This window comes from Pseudorca crassidens, chromosome 15, assembly GCF_039906515.1.
Source record: "Pseudorca crassidens isolate mPseCra1 chromosome 15, mPseCra1.hap1, whole genome shotgun sequence".
Taxonomy (NCBI): Eukaryota; Metazoa; Chordata; class Mammalia; order Artiodactyla; family Delphinidae; genus Pseudorca; species Pseudorca crassidens.
This window is the reverse complement of record NC_090310.1, coordinates 28,821,129-28,837,630: the sequence shown is the minus strand read 5'-3', so window position 1 is coordinate 28,837,630 and position 16,502 is coordinate 28,821,129. Positions and strand designations below refer to the sequence as shown.

Here is a 16,502-nt window from a genome sequence, read left to right as displayed (position 1 = left end):
GCAGCAAAGAGCCACAATCCACCCTTTATCCTTCCTTTTCCTTTCCTTGGGGAGGAAATGGAAGCTCAGAGCAGGGAAATGGCTTGCCTGCTGCCACTCGGCATGTTAGAAACAGAGCAGGGACCAGGCTGTGGGTCTAGGACTGTATTCTCGCTGCTTTGACTCGGTTCCAAAAACATCTTCTTGGGAAGTCATCAATTTCAAAGGGGATTGGGGACACGTCGCACTTTGGGAGATGTAATTATAAAACAGATGTTAAATTGCACCGTCCCTGGCATCTTTGATGAGCAGAACTTCATTATTTATTGCTTGTTGATAAAAGACAGATCGAAAATGAGCCAGATTTCTCCGTGGCAGGACTGCTTGTCGTGTCTGATCTCTGCGGGGAGGGGTCTGGGGCTCTAACTGAGGGTGTTGGTGGTCCGCTTCCTAAGTCAGCAGTGGCAGCAAGTGGCGGCCGCCCGGCCATGATGAGGCCGTTGTTCAGCTGGTTTGGGAGGCGCTGGTGTGTGTGTGTGGCAGGGCTGCTAACTTTGACATGTGAGTATTTCTGGAAGGTGCTGTTTTGGAGTTACTGCTGGTGTTCATCGCTGAACATCCCACAGCAACTCGTCTGGGTGCTGGTTCAGGAATGGGCCTTTTTAGTGTTTGAGGACAGGAGCTCAGCTTGAAGAATTCTTTCTCCCGCTCTGCCATCAATGCCATCACCTTTTACTCTCGCACAGCGGAACCCCTAAGGCTGACCAACTGCCCGAGCTGTTCTGTGGAATAGATGGACTCATCCATCCATCCTCCCACCCATCTGGTGTTTCCGAGAGCCGATAGCATAGTGGATCGGGTTGGGTGAGTGAATGTAGGAAATAGTTTGCACCTGTAGTCAGCACGTTCCTCATGGAAGATCATGTCTTCCAGCCGTTTCCTACCCCCGGCCTCTGACATGACCGTCCCTGCCTGTGAGTAGCACCCTGACCCGACCTTATTCACGGCTTCAGGAGATGCTAGCTGAGTGCCTTCTCTGGGCCCGGCCCTGGGATACAGTACAGCAGACTCTGTTGGCATTATTTCACTTAATGCATAATAGGCCTAGCAGGGAAGTATTACTTGCCTGCTTTATACCTTAGGAGAGTGAGGCTGGGAGAGGTCGGGGGCCTCGGCTGGGATGGCACAGTAAGCGTGCAAGCCTAGACCTGTCGAATCCCGAAGCCGTGTTCTTCCACTGCGTGTTACAGCCCAGAGTGGACTCTCGACGCCACACCTGAGTCCACTCCTGGCTCTGGCACTTACAGCCCTGTGCCCTTGAGCAGGTTAAGTCAACTCTCTGAGTATCTGTTTCCTCATCTAGAAAATGAGGATGATAATAGTATCAACCCCTCAGGGTAATGACGCATTTAAAATGTATAACCCAGGGCCTGGCACCTGGCACAAGATCAATAAATGTAACAAGTCACCACCAGCCTGGGGGCTTAAAACAACACACATTTATTCCCTCACGGTTGTGGAGGCCAGAAGTCTGAAATCGGAGTGTGAACACCGGCAGGGCCAGGTGTTACCTGGAGATTCCAGGGGAAGAGCCTTCCTGCCTCTTCTAGCTTCTCGCGGGCCTGAGCATTCCTTGGCTTGTGGCCACCTCATTCCAATCTCTGCCTCTGTCTTCACACGGCCTTCTCCTGCTTCTCTCTGTGTGTCTCATTGGGTTTTAGGGCCCACCCAGATAATCCAGGATGATCTCATCTCGTGATCTTTAACCTCGTTACATCTGCAAAATTGTTTTTCCAAATAAAGTCACATTTACCGGTCCTGGGCCTTAAGACATGGACATACCACTTGCGGGGGGCCACCATTCAAGTCATTACAGCTGCTATTATTTTTTATTTTTATTTTTTATTTATTTATTTTTTGCGGTACGCGGGCCTCTTACTGTTGCAGCCTCTCCCCTTGCGGAGCACAGGCTCCGGACACGCAGGCTCAGCGGCCATGGCTCACGGGCCCAGCCGCTCCGTGGCATGTGGGATCTTCCCGGACCGGGGCACGAACCCGTGTCCCCTGCATCAGCAGGCGGACTCTCAACCACTGCGCCACCAGGGAAGCCCCTACAGCTGCTATTATTTTTAAAAAATGTTTTGGAAGGCACATGTATTACATGAATACATTCTGAATGTAAATATTCAGACATTATGTTAAAATCTCTTTGTCAATCACCCTCAGTTCCATTCCCGTCCCCAGAGACCACCATCCTGATGAGTTTGGTGCTTATCCTTCCAGACCTTTCTGTTAGGGTAGAAAGATGGATGTCATCACGGATTATTACCCTGTTGCCAGGCCCCATGGTAGGTCCTGGGTGTCTGAGGTGGGTGAAAGCACAGCCTGGTGCCCGGTCAGCTTGCAGGTGTCTAGGGAAGTAGGGAGTAAACCAGTGATCTCCGTGCACGTGGGAGGGGCCGTAACAGCCACACGTACAAAGTGCCGTGGGGACACCACGGGGCAGCCTTCAGCTCTCTTTGTAAAAGAGGAACGTCAGGTTCTGAAGGCTTTGCTGAGTGCAGCACCTCAGCCTTGTAGGGTTTGAAAGATGCCAACCTTGAAAGGCACAAGTCTGGGGAATTGGGTGAGGAAGGAACCTGGAGTGGACATGGCCGGTGGCAGGAGTGAATCCAGAGCTCCTGGAGGTTGTGCTTGGGGATTGTCCTCCTCAGGGAACTGGAGGTTTTCTCCAGGGTGATGGGTTTCAAGCTGTGTCCCACGGGGCTCCAGGCCTCTGAGAAGAGGACACAGGGGCTGGGGTGGGTGGGAGGAGGGCAGAGCCCTGGGCTCTCACCCAGCTTGGCCCCAGAAGCCCCTCTCCCTGCTGAGTGACGTGCATGGGAGCTGTGCCCAGTGGCCTGTGGTCCCCTCCCAGCATGGTCTCCAGCTGCCCCAAACCTCAGGAGCAAACACGCAAACGAAGGAAAAGCCATGTGCTTTGGCTGACTGCTGTGTTGACAAATGGTGATAATAGGTCTAGATGGACAAAAAAGACAAGATGAGATGCCCCTGGGTGACTTTTCAAAGTCACCTTTCTGGGCTTTCTCATGTAGAGGACACAGATGGTATCCATCGTGCTGGGAAGTGAGGCAGCCAGATGGACCGTGTTCTCCAGGACTGACGGGAGACCCAGCAGCCCAGACCCAAGCCTCGCCAGCCCCTGAGCCGCTGTGGGTGTGCTGAGTGAGAGGCGCTCAGACCTTCTAGAAGCGTAAGATCCGCCTCCACGCCCAGCCCAGTGTACTTGGCCTTGCGAGGACTCCCACTGGGCCTTCTTGTGCTGGGCTGCGCTGGGTGATGCAGCCAGGGCTGCACTTGGACCCCGGCTCCCGGGCACTCTTGCCTGCACTTGACATCAACTGTCTCACTTCTTTGTCAGGACAACCCTGCGAGGGAGGTGGAATTGCTGTATTTATTCTACAGTGAAGGAAATAGAGGCAGAGAGGTCGAGCCACTTGCCAGGCTTACAGCACTGGAAAGAGGACCCCCAGGCGCTGGGCTCTGGCGTCCGTGCCCTGCGCTCTCGCTGCTCTGCTCTCCACCGCGTCCCCCAACCCGCGGCCTCCAGGGTGATGCCCTGCAGAGCAGCCAGGGCACTGCCGCTAACGCTGGCCCTCTTGGCAAAACGTCAATCAAAAAAAGTGGTTTGCTTACCAAAAGAATCGAAATCTTGAAAGTACAGGGAAGGGAAAACTCACAGGTGTGGTTTCAGCCTGGGCCATATTCACAGACATGTGGAAATACAAGCTCAGTCTTAATAAGAGGGGAGTTGAAGGGTCAGAAATAAAACAGGAAGCTTTCTGTTCCAGCAGAGTGGACAGATCCAATAAAAGAGAGTAGCATCTAGGTTTCTGTTGCCGATGTGTGGAAACCAAGTTGGCCGTTCGGTTTTCAGTGCCTTAGCCCCGACTGGGAGGGACACTGGACTACATCAGTTCTCTTTGCTCCTTGTGGCACAGCTGGACGGGGCTAGAAATGCTGGGCTGAGGAGGACGCGGACAGCCTGCTCTAGTGCACGTTCTTGCTGCTGGGGCCGGTGCTGCTCTGCTCGGCGCAGGTGGTGGGAGGCCCTGTGCTGCCCCGGAGACAGATCAGGAGACATGGTGAATTCTCAGTAGTGGGAAATGGGCTCTGACTTTTAAAAAAACACCCGAGCTGAAGGCAAGATTGCTAAAGTCTGGAGCTGGCCCGAGTTCCCCTTCTTGTTTTGTCCTCTTCCCGCAGGGAGGTGACAGGGAAGGTAAGAAATGGCAGCTGAGGACAATGTACTGTAACCGCACAGGCAGCCTGCTGGGCAGCTTATAAACAGGACGCTGCAGAGGTTGGGGTGGGTGAGTGCTGGCCCCGCTTTACAGAAGAGGAAACTGGGGCATAGGTTTCACGGTTAGTAACTGGCAAAGCCCAGGTCTCCCTGACGTTTAGACACCAGACCCTCCCTGCGTGTTTCCCGAGGACCTGGGCAGCCAAAGGGATTCACTAAAGAACTTCCTGAGAAACTCACCCCTCCAACCCACCTCACGCACCTGAAGCAGCCTCTAGGGTGTGCCTCTCTTATTTGGAAGGGGTAGAAATTAAATCACCAGAAAGAACCCTAGGAGGAAACATTCCAGAGTCATTTTGCTTTTATCTGCAAGTCGGCAGTGCCTGCTCATCTGCTTATGTAATCATCACACTTGTAATGGCAGAAATACAGTCCAGACGTGTCAGTAGCCGCAGGGAGCCCAGGTGTATACATGCTCTGACTGCCCGAGTGTCTTCATTTCCCGTTACAAGGAACAGATTCCTTCCTTCAGGGATTAGCCTGGATTCTCGTTTTGCACCCTTGTTTCTTTGCGGGGAGGCGGCAGGTGTAGTAAAAAGAGCACAGCTCCGATTTCAGTCACACTTGGGTTTGAATTCTTGCTGTGTGCATGGGCACATCGCAGAGCCTCTCTGAGCCTCTTGTAGAACATGGGACACGAAATCCTCATGTTAAAAGGTTGCTGTGAGGATGATGTAAATGAATGTAAATAAGGGCCTGGATCCTTAAATGTCATTTCTTATCCCTCTCCCTCCATCCAGATCTGGGGCCTCTCTTTACTCTCAAGTACTGAAAGTCGTTTCACGAAGCTGTGGAGCTCAAACATTTGTTCCTCCCCACCGAGAAGAAGGAAGTGTTTCCTTGAATTTACTGCTGATTTTTCTACATCTGTTCAGCCATCAATGACAGCAGAAATTGGCCAACTTTTTCCGTAAATGCCCAGAGAGTAAATATTTTAGGTGCTGTGGGTTGTACTATCTCTGTCACACGGACTGAACTTTGGGGATCGAGTGTGACAGCAGCCATAGGTGATACACACATGTCATACCAGCGTCACTGTGTTCCAATGAAAATTTATTTACAAACGCAGGCTGGATTTGGCACAAACAACAATTTGTGCCAACTGTTGATTTTGGTTCTGGGGAGGTACTGGGTTTGGGGACCAGGAATGTAAAAATGAACAAGCCCCCCCTGTGCCCTGGAGGCTTTCCCCCAGCAGCACAACTGCCTGTGCGAGCTCATGAGGGCTGTTCTGTTTGCAGGAAGACAGCATTTGGGGTAACAGGCCTGGAGAGGGCCTTCTGTTGTCCTTCCAGCCTAGTGTCTCCAGCGCATCACCAGATCGACTCAGATCCGCTCCTGTCTGCAGTAATGAACTCCGCAGACCTGCCGCTTAAACCTCCTTGACACATCTTAATGCTGTTAAGTGCTGCTTGGTGGTCCCTGGCTAATTTCTAAGTGACAGTTTCAGTTGTGTTTGCTGTGTATTTAAGGAAATCCTACATTCACTGTCCACTTACACTGCAATCCTGGTGAGAGCAGTTTTGGATTCTAGAGTTTGCACCATTCTGCTTCTCCTTGGCATCTTCTGGTTGCTCTGTGCCTCCATTTCTCTGGCTGTTCAATGGGAGTTAAAGGTGAAATGATGCAGTTTGTTGAGTGTTTTCTAAACTTCTTTCTTCTTAAGCAAATCATGCTTGTGTACCCTTTTCTTTAAAAGGAGCTCTGCCTTGGAAACTCGATGTGGGAAATGAGTCAAAGTATAATAGAAGCTGCTCTTTTTTTTTCTGGCTGCGTGGCGTGCAGGATCTTAGTTCCCCAGCCAGGGATCGAACCTGCGCCCCCAGCAGTGGAAGTGCAGAGTCTTAACCACTGGGCAGCCCGGGAAGTCCCTAGAAGCTGCTCTTGCTGAAGAAGGGCATTGGGGGAGGGGAGGCTCTGGCCACTAAGCCCTTGCAGCACCTACTAGAAACTTTGGAGATCTGTCAGGAGCAGGCATGACCCCCGCTGTGGTGCGGGGCCAGAAAAACCTGCAGGGGGGGGGCACCCAGCCACTCCTCAGCCCTGGGTGTCCTCATGTGTAGCAGGAGAGGGTTTAGATGAGTCGAATGCTCTCAGCTCCTTCTTAAGAGGCCTAAGTCTTTCGCTAGAGATTGGCTGAGAATTCATAACTGAAGAATAGCTTTCTATTAGTAATTAAGCCTAGAGAAACTGGAGACATTTGTGGATTTGTACGTTCTTTACAGGTGAGGCTTAAAAAAATCTGATGCTGAAAAGGCAATGGGCAGACGTTGGCAAATGATCTGGTGTGCCAAGTTGAGATGGCATCTGCACGTGTGTGTGTATGGGTGTGTGCGTATGGGTGTGTGTGTGCATGTGTGTGTGTGTGCATGTGGGGGTGTGTGCCTATGGGTGTGTGTGTGCGTATGGGGGTGTGTGCATATGGGTTTGTGTGCATGTGGATGTGTGCTTGTGCGTATGAGTGTGTGTGTGTGTGTATGGGTGTGCACGTTCGCTCAGCAGCCTCCTGGCTGTTCCCTCTTGCCTGCTGCCCAGAGTGACTTTTCAAATGGGGACTTGCCCAGTCTCTCCCTTGCTTAAATCCTTCTGGAGGCTTCCCTCTACCTGAGCAAAGACCAGAGCCACGCCGTCCTCCCTCAGGCCTCAGCTCCAGCGCCGGTCCCTCCAAACCTCTTTCCCGAATTGCCTTCCCAGACACCTTAGTTACCTTGATTCTTCTCCATGGACTTTTCACACTGTAATTGTGCTATCGGTTATTTCTAGACTGTCTCCCTGGATGGATTGTGTGCTCCATGGGCCCCCAGCCTTCATCTCCCCTGCTCCCTGCTGCCTCTCTGGTACCCAGAGTGGCCCATAAGAGGAGCCTAGTACAGATTTGCAGACTAAGTGTCTGAGTAACGGTGTGTGCATCTGTGGTGGAGCAGCTGGCCCTTCACTCGTGCGTGGGGACTGCTGGGCCCCAAACGCCTGTTCTATTCTGTCCAACATCCTTGAACTCTTTCCCTGAAAAATGAGAGTAACTGCCAGTTAGCAAGCCCTTTGTACGTATGTTGTCCATGCATCTTAATTGCTTGGAAGGAAACTAGATGTCCATTCTTAGTAAATTAGATAATTGTCTCACGCCCCCTCCCTTCTCATCCCTGCCCTCCTCCAACCATCCCGTCCCCCATCTGTCTGTCTGTTCATCTGTACATCTATCCATCCATGGGGAACATGCTCTGAGCAATCAGTATGTGCCTGATACCATCTGGGGCTCTGAGAATATTGTTCCCGAGACCCTCAGAGTCTTTTTGGGAAAAACAGACACATCGAAAACTAATTCACAGAAGTGTGCTAGCCTGCCTTCATGCAAGCTTCCAGGGCTACTCAGAGGATTGAATTAAAGACTCTTTAAAGCTCTTATTTGCCAGTTCTTTACTCCCAGTAGAGAGTCTCGGGCCTCAGCTGATGCCTCTAATTGTATATTTGTAAAACAAAGAACAAATTAACAGATAACACACAGCCCTGAAAGTGGCGCAGACCTGGCAGCAGCCTCCCTGAGGGGAGGAAAGCCCAGGCCTGCTTTGTGTTCGCAGCAGCAGCCCTGAGCCTGTTCGTCCTCTGGCCCGCGACCAAGCTGGAGACAGAGCCGTGCAGTTCACATGTTGTTCCTTCTTAAAAAGTGAGAAGAGAAAGCAAGGTGTTGGTCGGGTGGGAAATAGCTGTCGTTTCTGGCAGTGCAAAGTGAGAGCTAATTGCTGAAGGGAAGGCTATGTGAAAAGAGGGATGTGCGAGAAAGTGACTGGAAAACATAAATTATGGGTGTTTTTTCATGACTGGGGCAAAGATTTGTTGTCCTGTATTGTCCGCCTTTTTGCCTTGTCTTTTGAGCAGTGAATCCGAGAGCCCTGTAATTAGAAGACAAGGAATCTGGTTCTCTTCCTTTGGTTCCTCTTATCTCCAAACTAACTCATCCTTCTCATGCATGATGATTTCGAATTTGCTCCAGAGCAGTTTAAAACTTGATTGACACTTGCGTGGAAATGGAGCTTCCCTCATCATTCGCTTGTTTGCTCAGTCACAAGTGCTCAGTCAGTGCCCACAACATGCCAGGGCGTGTGTGAATGACCTTTCGTGCAAGCTGCTGTCCCCAGGCTCGCAGGGAGGGACCAATACAGGGTGTGGAGTAATTGCAGCCTGAGCACCGGGAATGGTAGAGGGTGGCAGTGTGGAATCTGCGTATTTCTGGTGATCAGGGAAGGTATCTCATAGGACGTCATCTTTTAGCTGAATCTGAAAAGATGTGAAAAGAGCCAGCCATGCAAAGAGGCTGGGGGAAGAAAGGAGGGAAGCGTGACTTGCGATAATACATCCTTCACTGTATTTATTTGAGGATTAATAATGTGCAAATACATTGGCGCGCATAGAAGATGTTCAGCGCACGTTGGCCCCCTCTGCCCTCCATCTTTGTTGCTTTCTAGCAGGACCTTCAGAGAGCCATGTGACTTCTTTCATGATCAGTGGAGGCTGACTTGTATACCCAGAGATGGAAAAGGATTCTGATGGTGGGTCTCGCCTGTCCCTCCACATCCTTGTGTATGCAGCGCCTGGGGTGTTTGCTACAGAAAGACCCAGAAATCCTGGCTGCTCTGTTTCTCCAGCCATGGGCTCTGCCTTCCTCTGCACTCACATACTGACCCCCAAACCCCCAGACCACAGGCCAGATGATGAGCCGCCTTCTCTGCAGGGACAGGGAGAAGCAAATGAGGACAACCACACTTACTTGTGCTCCATGTTGGAGGGAATCAAAAAGAAGCCTCCATGGCAGAGATGTGTCCTCCAGGACTTCCCAGGGCTTCAGGAAGGCACGAGGGATGTTTGTGGCCAGCATCAATAGAAAGTTGATTTTTCTTACAAAATCTCTACCCCACAAGCCTTTCACTGCCAGGATATGAAGTCAAATCAGCTTTCTGGATGCTTACTGTAAACCCCAGATGCTATCTAGCTCCAATCTGGGTAGACAGAATGAAAAGAGAGCATGTTAAGATGTTTAATAAGCTTGGCCATCAATTATCATACTGCAGTTGCTGTAGAGCCTGGCCTGATTTTTAAGATCTATTCCACCAAGGTCAGAAAGTTCATGGACTCTTTTTCCAGCCAGCCTCCCTGAACCCAGGCAGACACATAAATGTCTCCTGGCTTGCTGATGCCAATAATGCCAATAATCAGAAGAAAAACTCCTGGGGGCTTCCCGGGTGGCACAGTGGTTAAGAATCTGCCTACCAGTGCAAGGGAAACGGGTTTGAGCCCTTGTCCAGAAAGATACCACATGCCGTGGAGCAGTTAAGCCCTGAGCCACAACTATTGAGCCTGCGCTCTAGAGCCTGCAAGCCACAACTACTGAGCCCGCGTGCCACAACTACTGAAGCCCGTGTGCCTAGAGCCCGTGCTCTGCAACAAGAGAAGCCACCGCAATGAGAAGCCTGCGCACCGCAACAAAGAGTAGCCCCTGCTTGCTGCAACTAGAGAAAAGCCCGCACACAGCACCAAAGAGCCAATGCAGCCAAAAATAAAAATAAATAAATAAATAAAAATAAAATTTTAAAAAGAAAAAAATTTTTTTAAAAAGGAAAAATTTTTTTAAAAAAGAAAAACTCTTGAGTTGGGAGGATTTAACAACTCCCAGATACTTAACATCCATTGTCCAAGAGGGTCCCCCTACAAATAAACATCCCTGAAGGGAAATTTATCTGTCAGGAAGAAACTTTCTTTTAAAAATTGATTATTTTCAGAAGTTCTTTGTTAATATCATTGTAGAGTGACATCTGTCCTTAAAAACCTCACCTTATCTTTTGCTTCTGGTCACCCTTCCCCTCAGCCTGGTGGGGCAGACAGTCAGAACCTTGCTTCTTGTGAATGAGGTTCCCCGGGTCCAAGCTCTGTTCACATCCCGTCTGAGAAGAGCCTGCATTTAAAGGCAGTGTAATGATGCCGCTCGTGCCTTCACAGTCTGTGGGTCCTTCCTCCGATCTGCTTACCTGATCCTCACGTCGTGCCGAAGAACCCTCCCCAGGCTCAGGTGCTGAGGGAAAGCTCAGAGGAAAAGAGGTGCAGAGTCACCCTGCAGCCCCGCCAGAGAAGGCACTGGGTTCCACGTGGAAGCGCTGAGGGGAGGCTGGTGTCTGGAAGGGGCCGCTTCAGAGCGAGCCTTAGCCCTCGTCCATCCCCCATGAATAGAGGACCTGAGGGCACAGCCTCTCCCATCCTGCGGGGGAGGACTGGAAAGACTATCTTATTCACTTTCCGCAGTAATGCGATACACACTTAATATATTATGTATATAATTAATGTAGGTATATATTATATATGTGTATGTATACAATATAATATGTATCTGTTAGTATTTACACGATTAATGCATCTTCATTGTAGAAAGTACAGGGAAGTTCAGATCCATGCTACAAATCCATCTGGCTCCCCTCTCTCTGATACCCCGCTGTCTTTCGGATCTCTTTCATGCTAATGTTGATCCACAGTCATTATGAGTTATATTCAAGACTCGCACTAGGTATTTGCAGTCCGTGGCAGCTTTGTTTTTCTTTTAAATTTTTTTTGGTCGTGTCCTGTGGCTTTTGCAGGATCCTAGTTCCCCGACCAGGGATTGAACCCAGGCCCTCGGCAGTGAGAGCGCCGAGCCCTAACCACTGGACCGCCAGGAATTCCCCATAGTGGCTTTTTATTAAACAGAGACCAGGAGCTTTTTTTTCTCTGCCATTAGAAATTTATCAAAAGCACTCTTTTGGTGGGATAATGCATTCTAATTTACATTTTTAATTGTTAGCATTAGATTATTTCGAAACTCAGAACTATACAAAAGAGTGTTGACTAAATAGCCTCCTCCCACCCCCCCACCCCCACCCCTGGCGCCCACAGGCTGGTGCCCCTTTGATTGGTGCCTTGAACTTCACTTCTCTACCTTCTTGATGCAAGAACAAACAGATACAACCTGATATTCTTCATTCTCTGTCTTCTCACCCAAGGTGGTGTATAGACCCACCGTCTGTACCCCACTTTTGCTTTCACGTGATGATCCATCTTGGAGGTGTTTTCACAACTGCACGTGGAATGCTATCTCATTCTTCAAAAGCACATTTAAATTCTTTTAAAGCAATTCACTCAAAGGATAAATTTTTTTAATCTTCCAGAAAGATAGCAAATGAAAAATAAGAATCATTTCTCTCCCCAGTCCCACTCATAATCTGTTATCAACGATAGCCACTGTTATTTTCTTAGATCCTTTTCCAGAATTATTTTTGTGCTCGCACCTTCATGAGCGTGTGTGTGTGTGTAACGCGTTTCTTTCTAAACCAGGCATCTCATACGGACATGTCATAATTTCTTGAATCATTCCTCTCTAGTTGGACCTTTAGATCCTTTAGGTCCTTTTGGTTGGCGTCTTTGTTTCCTCTGGATAACAGAGGACTGTGATTTCTGGGTCAAAGGATGTAGGTGTCTTTAGGGATCTCAGTACACACAGCCTCGTGGCTTCCCCTGATAGGTTGTACCAGCTCTCACCACAGCCGCCCAGAGGAAAATAACAGTCCCTCTAACAGCAGGGCCACCCCGACCCCCAGCCCAGGGAGTTCCTGATCTTTTGAAACTGATGTTCTCTCAAGCGGTTAGGCGGGTTTCTCCTTGTTGGGCTTGAAAGAATCTCTCAACAGCAGCTCCTTAACAAAGGCTGCAGCCTGGAGCCCAATTGAATTGCTTAGTTCCAGCGACCTGGAAAGGGCTCAGCTTGGGCCATTCTCCCTCAGGGCTGCCATGTATGGGGTGAGACACCCCCAGGTGGTGGGCAGATTCGTGTATGGTGTCAAGAATAACAGACAGCTTCTCAATAGTTGTCATATTATTATAGCGCACAGGTCAGTCAAGGAGACCCTTCTACCTGCCTGGCACTGTTCCACATGCTCTACACGTATCAACTCCTCTTGTTCTCAGAACAACCCTGTGCGTATTAGTATTATACATACCCATTTTACAGACAAGGACAGTGTGATGCAGAGAAGTCAAGTGACTTGCTCGCGGCCACACAGGAGCTCAGGATTGGATCCTGAGCCGTGTGGTCCCAGAGCCCAGGCTGCATAACCACTGCGTCCTCCTGCCTCCAAAAGGAGCCTGCTCCTTCTCTAAGGACTACCTTCTAGTGTCTTCTTATCCTCTGTACAGGCAAGACTTTGCCAAGTCTTACCTTCTCCTATCACCCTTGAGCTGGCTTTTCCTCTGTTTGCTAGGGGTTTGTTGCAGAAAAGCCTGGACAGACCTGGATTCGTATCCCTTTCCTACATGTGTGGCCTTGGACGAGTTCAGCCCCTGTGATCCTCAGTTCCCTCATCTGGAGGTCAGGGGGCATTACCCACCCCCCAGATCCTTATCACGATTGATGAAGGTTGAGGATAAGGAGAATGCCCTGACAGGTGCACAGTGTGAAACTTTCCCTCGTCACCCCGCACCTTTCTCTATCCCTCTTGGTTCTTCTTAGTTTTGATCCGCAGTCTTAAGTTATCTCCAGTTCAAATTTGATCCTATTACAAAAGGAAGCTCATTCCCAGGGTCCGATAACATCACGATTTATTGAGCATCTACAAGTGCTGGCCATTCGCTGTCTGCTCTGGATGAGAATTGCCATCCCACCAGGCGTTATAGTTTCCTGTTCTCATGGGGCCCTTCTGAGTCAGAAGAGAAAGTCATGTTCGACTGCCTTAAATTTCTCACACATGTGAGGGGAAAGGATAGAGCCATTTGGGGGACAGACATTTCCCTTTGTGTTTACACACCACGTGTGTCTGTGCGTGATGATGCGTATTTTTGCCTTTGCACATTTGATACCTTGCCTCTCAGCTCCTAATTAGGCCTCTGTACCTCCAAAATTACATGCTTTTACACACCCATGATGATCTCAGTAGGATTAACAGTCCTTTTTTTCTGTGAAGGTAATTGAGGTCTTTCATGGTGGCATATTTTTATTACTGTAACTCCGTCTTTAACCATCCTTCCATAAGATCTCTTATTGTTTTCCAGTAACTGCTTCTTCACCTCATTCTGAACAGGAAATGCTCAGGGGTCACTGAGAAGCAGAATTTCCTGTGATTATGCAAACCATGGTAACCATGCTGCATTTTCTCTCTCCCCTTCCCCCTCTCCCTATGGCAGGTGCCTGGAGATTTGAGTCAAACATCCGAAGACCAGAGTTTGTCGGATTTTGAAACGTAAGTCCACAGCATGTGCTCATGAGGGGCCCTTTAGAAGCGAGACTCTGTTACTTGGCTTGCGTCCCAGGAGACCATAGAGGAACCCAGCAAGCGCTGCTGAAATCTGCGTGACGGATTTGGTTATTGTAGAGGTGGGGAGTTGTTTGCCCGCAGCCTGCGTCTGGCCTTCAGATGTGTTTTTAGCTCCCTCTTTGGGTATTGAAAAACAATTTTTTTTTTGGCTGACATTTAAGAGTTGGAAGGTATCTCATGAAAATTTAAATTTCTCCATTTTCTTTAAAAGAAGAAATCCCAGCAAGGCCACCATCCGCTAGAGCTGAGCAGCAGCTGCTTCTTCCATCCAGGGCGCGTGCTTGCCAGCTTGCCGCAGTCCCCACTTCTCCCTTTTGTCTGACTGTGGCCCACTCCACTCATTCCACTGTCTGGGTGTCTCCCGTTCAAATTTTGAGTTTGCAACTCCTGGGCTATTGGAAATGACAGTGGTTCAGTACCTTGGTCTGATTTTTGATTGGATTGAATTCTGTCTGGCGCCTCTGCTGTTAACCCCTAAGGAATTTAGTTGGTCTTCAGACGGACTCTTTCTGATCAAGTTGCCTCACTTTTTGGACCTGTAATCCCCTGGGGCTGGGGAAGAGAGGAGGGAGTCCTGAGTTAAGGACAAGCAGAACCTCCCTAGTTGTGCTGAGTGGAGGAAGGTTCAGCTTCCCCAGGAGAGAGGGCGGGGCATCGGAAGAGCATTTTGTTAGAGCCAGGCTGAGCCAAGTTGAAATCTTAACTGCAGGACTCATGCTGGTGTGACCTTGGGCGAGCCACTTAACCTCTCTGAGCCTGAGTTTCCTCATTCATAAGGCGCAGATCACAAGAGTGGGGTTTTGAAAAGCACGGAGGGGATCAAGAGGCCCCGCAGTGCTTGGTAGCGGCGGTAGAGGTGGAGGTGCCTGTTAGATTGGTGAGGGGGGTCGTGGAAGTTAAGAGGTGAAGGATGAAAATCAAAGACGAGTTTGCTTCGCATGGGCCTTTGGGGGGCGGGGTGGAGGGGAGTACATAGTGAAGAGGATCATGGGATGGTGGCCTGGCGGAGGGAAAGGGGGGACCAGCTGGGGAGAGAGGTGAAAGCCGCAGAGGGGACCCCAGAGATGAGCCACTCGTGAGGCGCAAGGAACTCATTCATAAAGCAAGAATTTGTCACGTGCCTGCTGCGGGGAGGGGTCGTGCCAGGTCATCGGTGGAGGGGATGAATCAGCCACGGTCCCTGCTCTCAGGCAACCTCTGCCGGGTCCAGCCACCTCATCTCTTCTCCTCCCCCGCAGGTTGATCATCTCCACTAGAGCCAGAGGGAAGCACCATTTCCCTCTCCCTCTTCTCTTGCAGAGAAGGCCCTGGCTGACCTCAGCTCCATCCCCAGCCTCCCCCGGCCCTCCCTTCATACCAACTGCCCTGGTAGATTTGACTCCTCCAGCTTATTTGGTCTTCCATACTCGGGATCATTATTTTATTCCCTTAACTCACACTTCTGCGTCTAGGAGAGAGAGGACAATCAATTCTAATACAGCGAGCTATGTGCTCTGAAAGGGAGAGCATGTTTGGGGGGACCTGGGGGACCTCCTGGAGCCCTGGGAGGTGGTCCAGCCCTCACCAATCCTGGGAGGTTAATGAAAACCAGAGTGTCAGTTACACTTCTACACCCCTCCCACTCCCGACAGAAATGAAAGGGGAGCACTCTAGTCACTAGTACAGTTTTGGGGACCTTTCCAGGAGGGGTGTCATTAGATATCCAAATCAGTTTGGTGCCTCAGGATGGCAGCTTGTACTTGGAGCCCTGGGGAGGTGATCAATAGGGTGTATTTTGCCCCATGAAGGCGGTCAGCACCTGGGCTCAAAGCTTAGAAGAAATGCTGCTTCAGGAGAGAAGCATTTCTTTGTGAAAATGACATGCTCTTTACTGTGGAGATTGTGAGGCTGTTGAGTCATGGACTCTTCCATCATCAGTGTGTCAAACTGTGTTCTAAGCACAGGAGGCTGGCGAATTTTTAAGAGCTGCTCTTCAGAGATAAGGAGAGCTCCAGGAAAAGCGCTTAGCCCTGGAGCAACTCCTAGCAGAAACAGGGGCTAGGACCTCCCAGCCCTTCCAGAATTGCACAGCACTGCTGTGAGAGCTGTTAATGATTGATCTGGAAGTTTCAGTGACAGTTAACTTATCAGCTTCACATGGTGTAGATCCAGCTGGTGGAAGAGTGGTGGTGGTGGGTGTGTGCGCCCAGTGACTCAGAGTTAGGTTCAAGTCATCTCGCAAGGCGGGACTGTCACATAACTGAAAGAACCCTTGAAGTTCTCTCAAATAGCCGCGAGGATCAGCCGAGATAATCTAGGTGACAGCACGGAGCCGTGCAGTGTCTGTGCTCAGCCAGTGATTCTGCTCTATTCGAGCCACACACAGTGCTTTTGGAAAAGTTGCAAGAGCGGTTATTGGTGCCTGGCTTCCTGGAGTCCCCTCTCCCCACCCCAAAGAGCTGTCTCTTGCATCGCGTGAGTGTTGGTCTCCTGAGCTCTTCGTGGAGCCTGACCTTAAAGTGGGGCTCAGGGTCTAAAGTGGGCACGGTGAGGAGGCAGCGTGCCTCCTCCACACGCTCCAGAAGCCCTGTGGGCGTGCTCTTGACCCTCCCCCGCCTCGTGGGGGCTTCCGGTGATCGTGCCCCTCTTCAGATGAGCAAACTGAGGTTCAGATAAACTATGGGCCACGGTCACTCAGTTAGTAAGGACTGAAGGGCAGCTCTTTCTCATTCCAGAATACAAACTGCATATATAAATTTAATATATATTTTTTAAACTAAGTCCCTGAAAGATAATCTTGGGGGACCAGGTAATGAGATGGAAGCTGATGCTTTAGCTTACAGTTAAGCGTAATAGAT

The 16,502-nt window shown here is 50.0% G+C and overlaps 1 protein-coding gene across 5 annotated transcripts in view; it reads left to right on the top strand.

Annotated features, from left to right (window-relative positions):
- The window catches only part of SNX29 (sorting nexin 29), a 552,359-nt gene that overhangs the window by 358,948 nt on the left and 176,909 nt on the right, over positions 1–16,502 (top strand). For all 5 annotated transcript variants that reach the window (XM_067706614.1, XM_067706617.1, XM_067706618.1 and 2 more), the window contains one exon: positions 13,535–13,590. In XM_067706614.1, the coding sequence (XP_067562715.1) occupies positions 13,535–13,590 (56 nt within the window). The remainder of the gene's footprint in view (positions 1–13,534; positions 13,591–16,502) is intronic.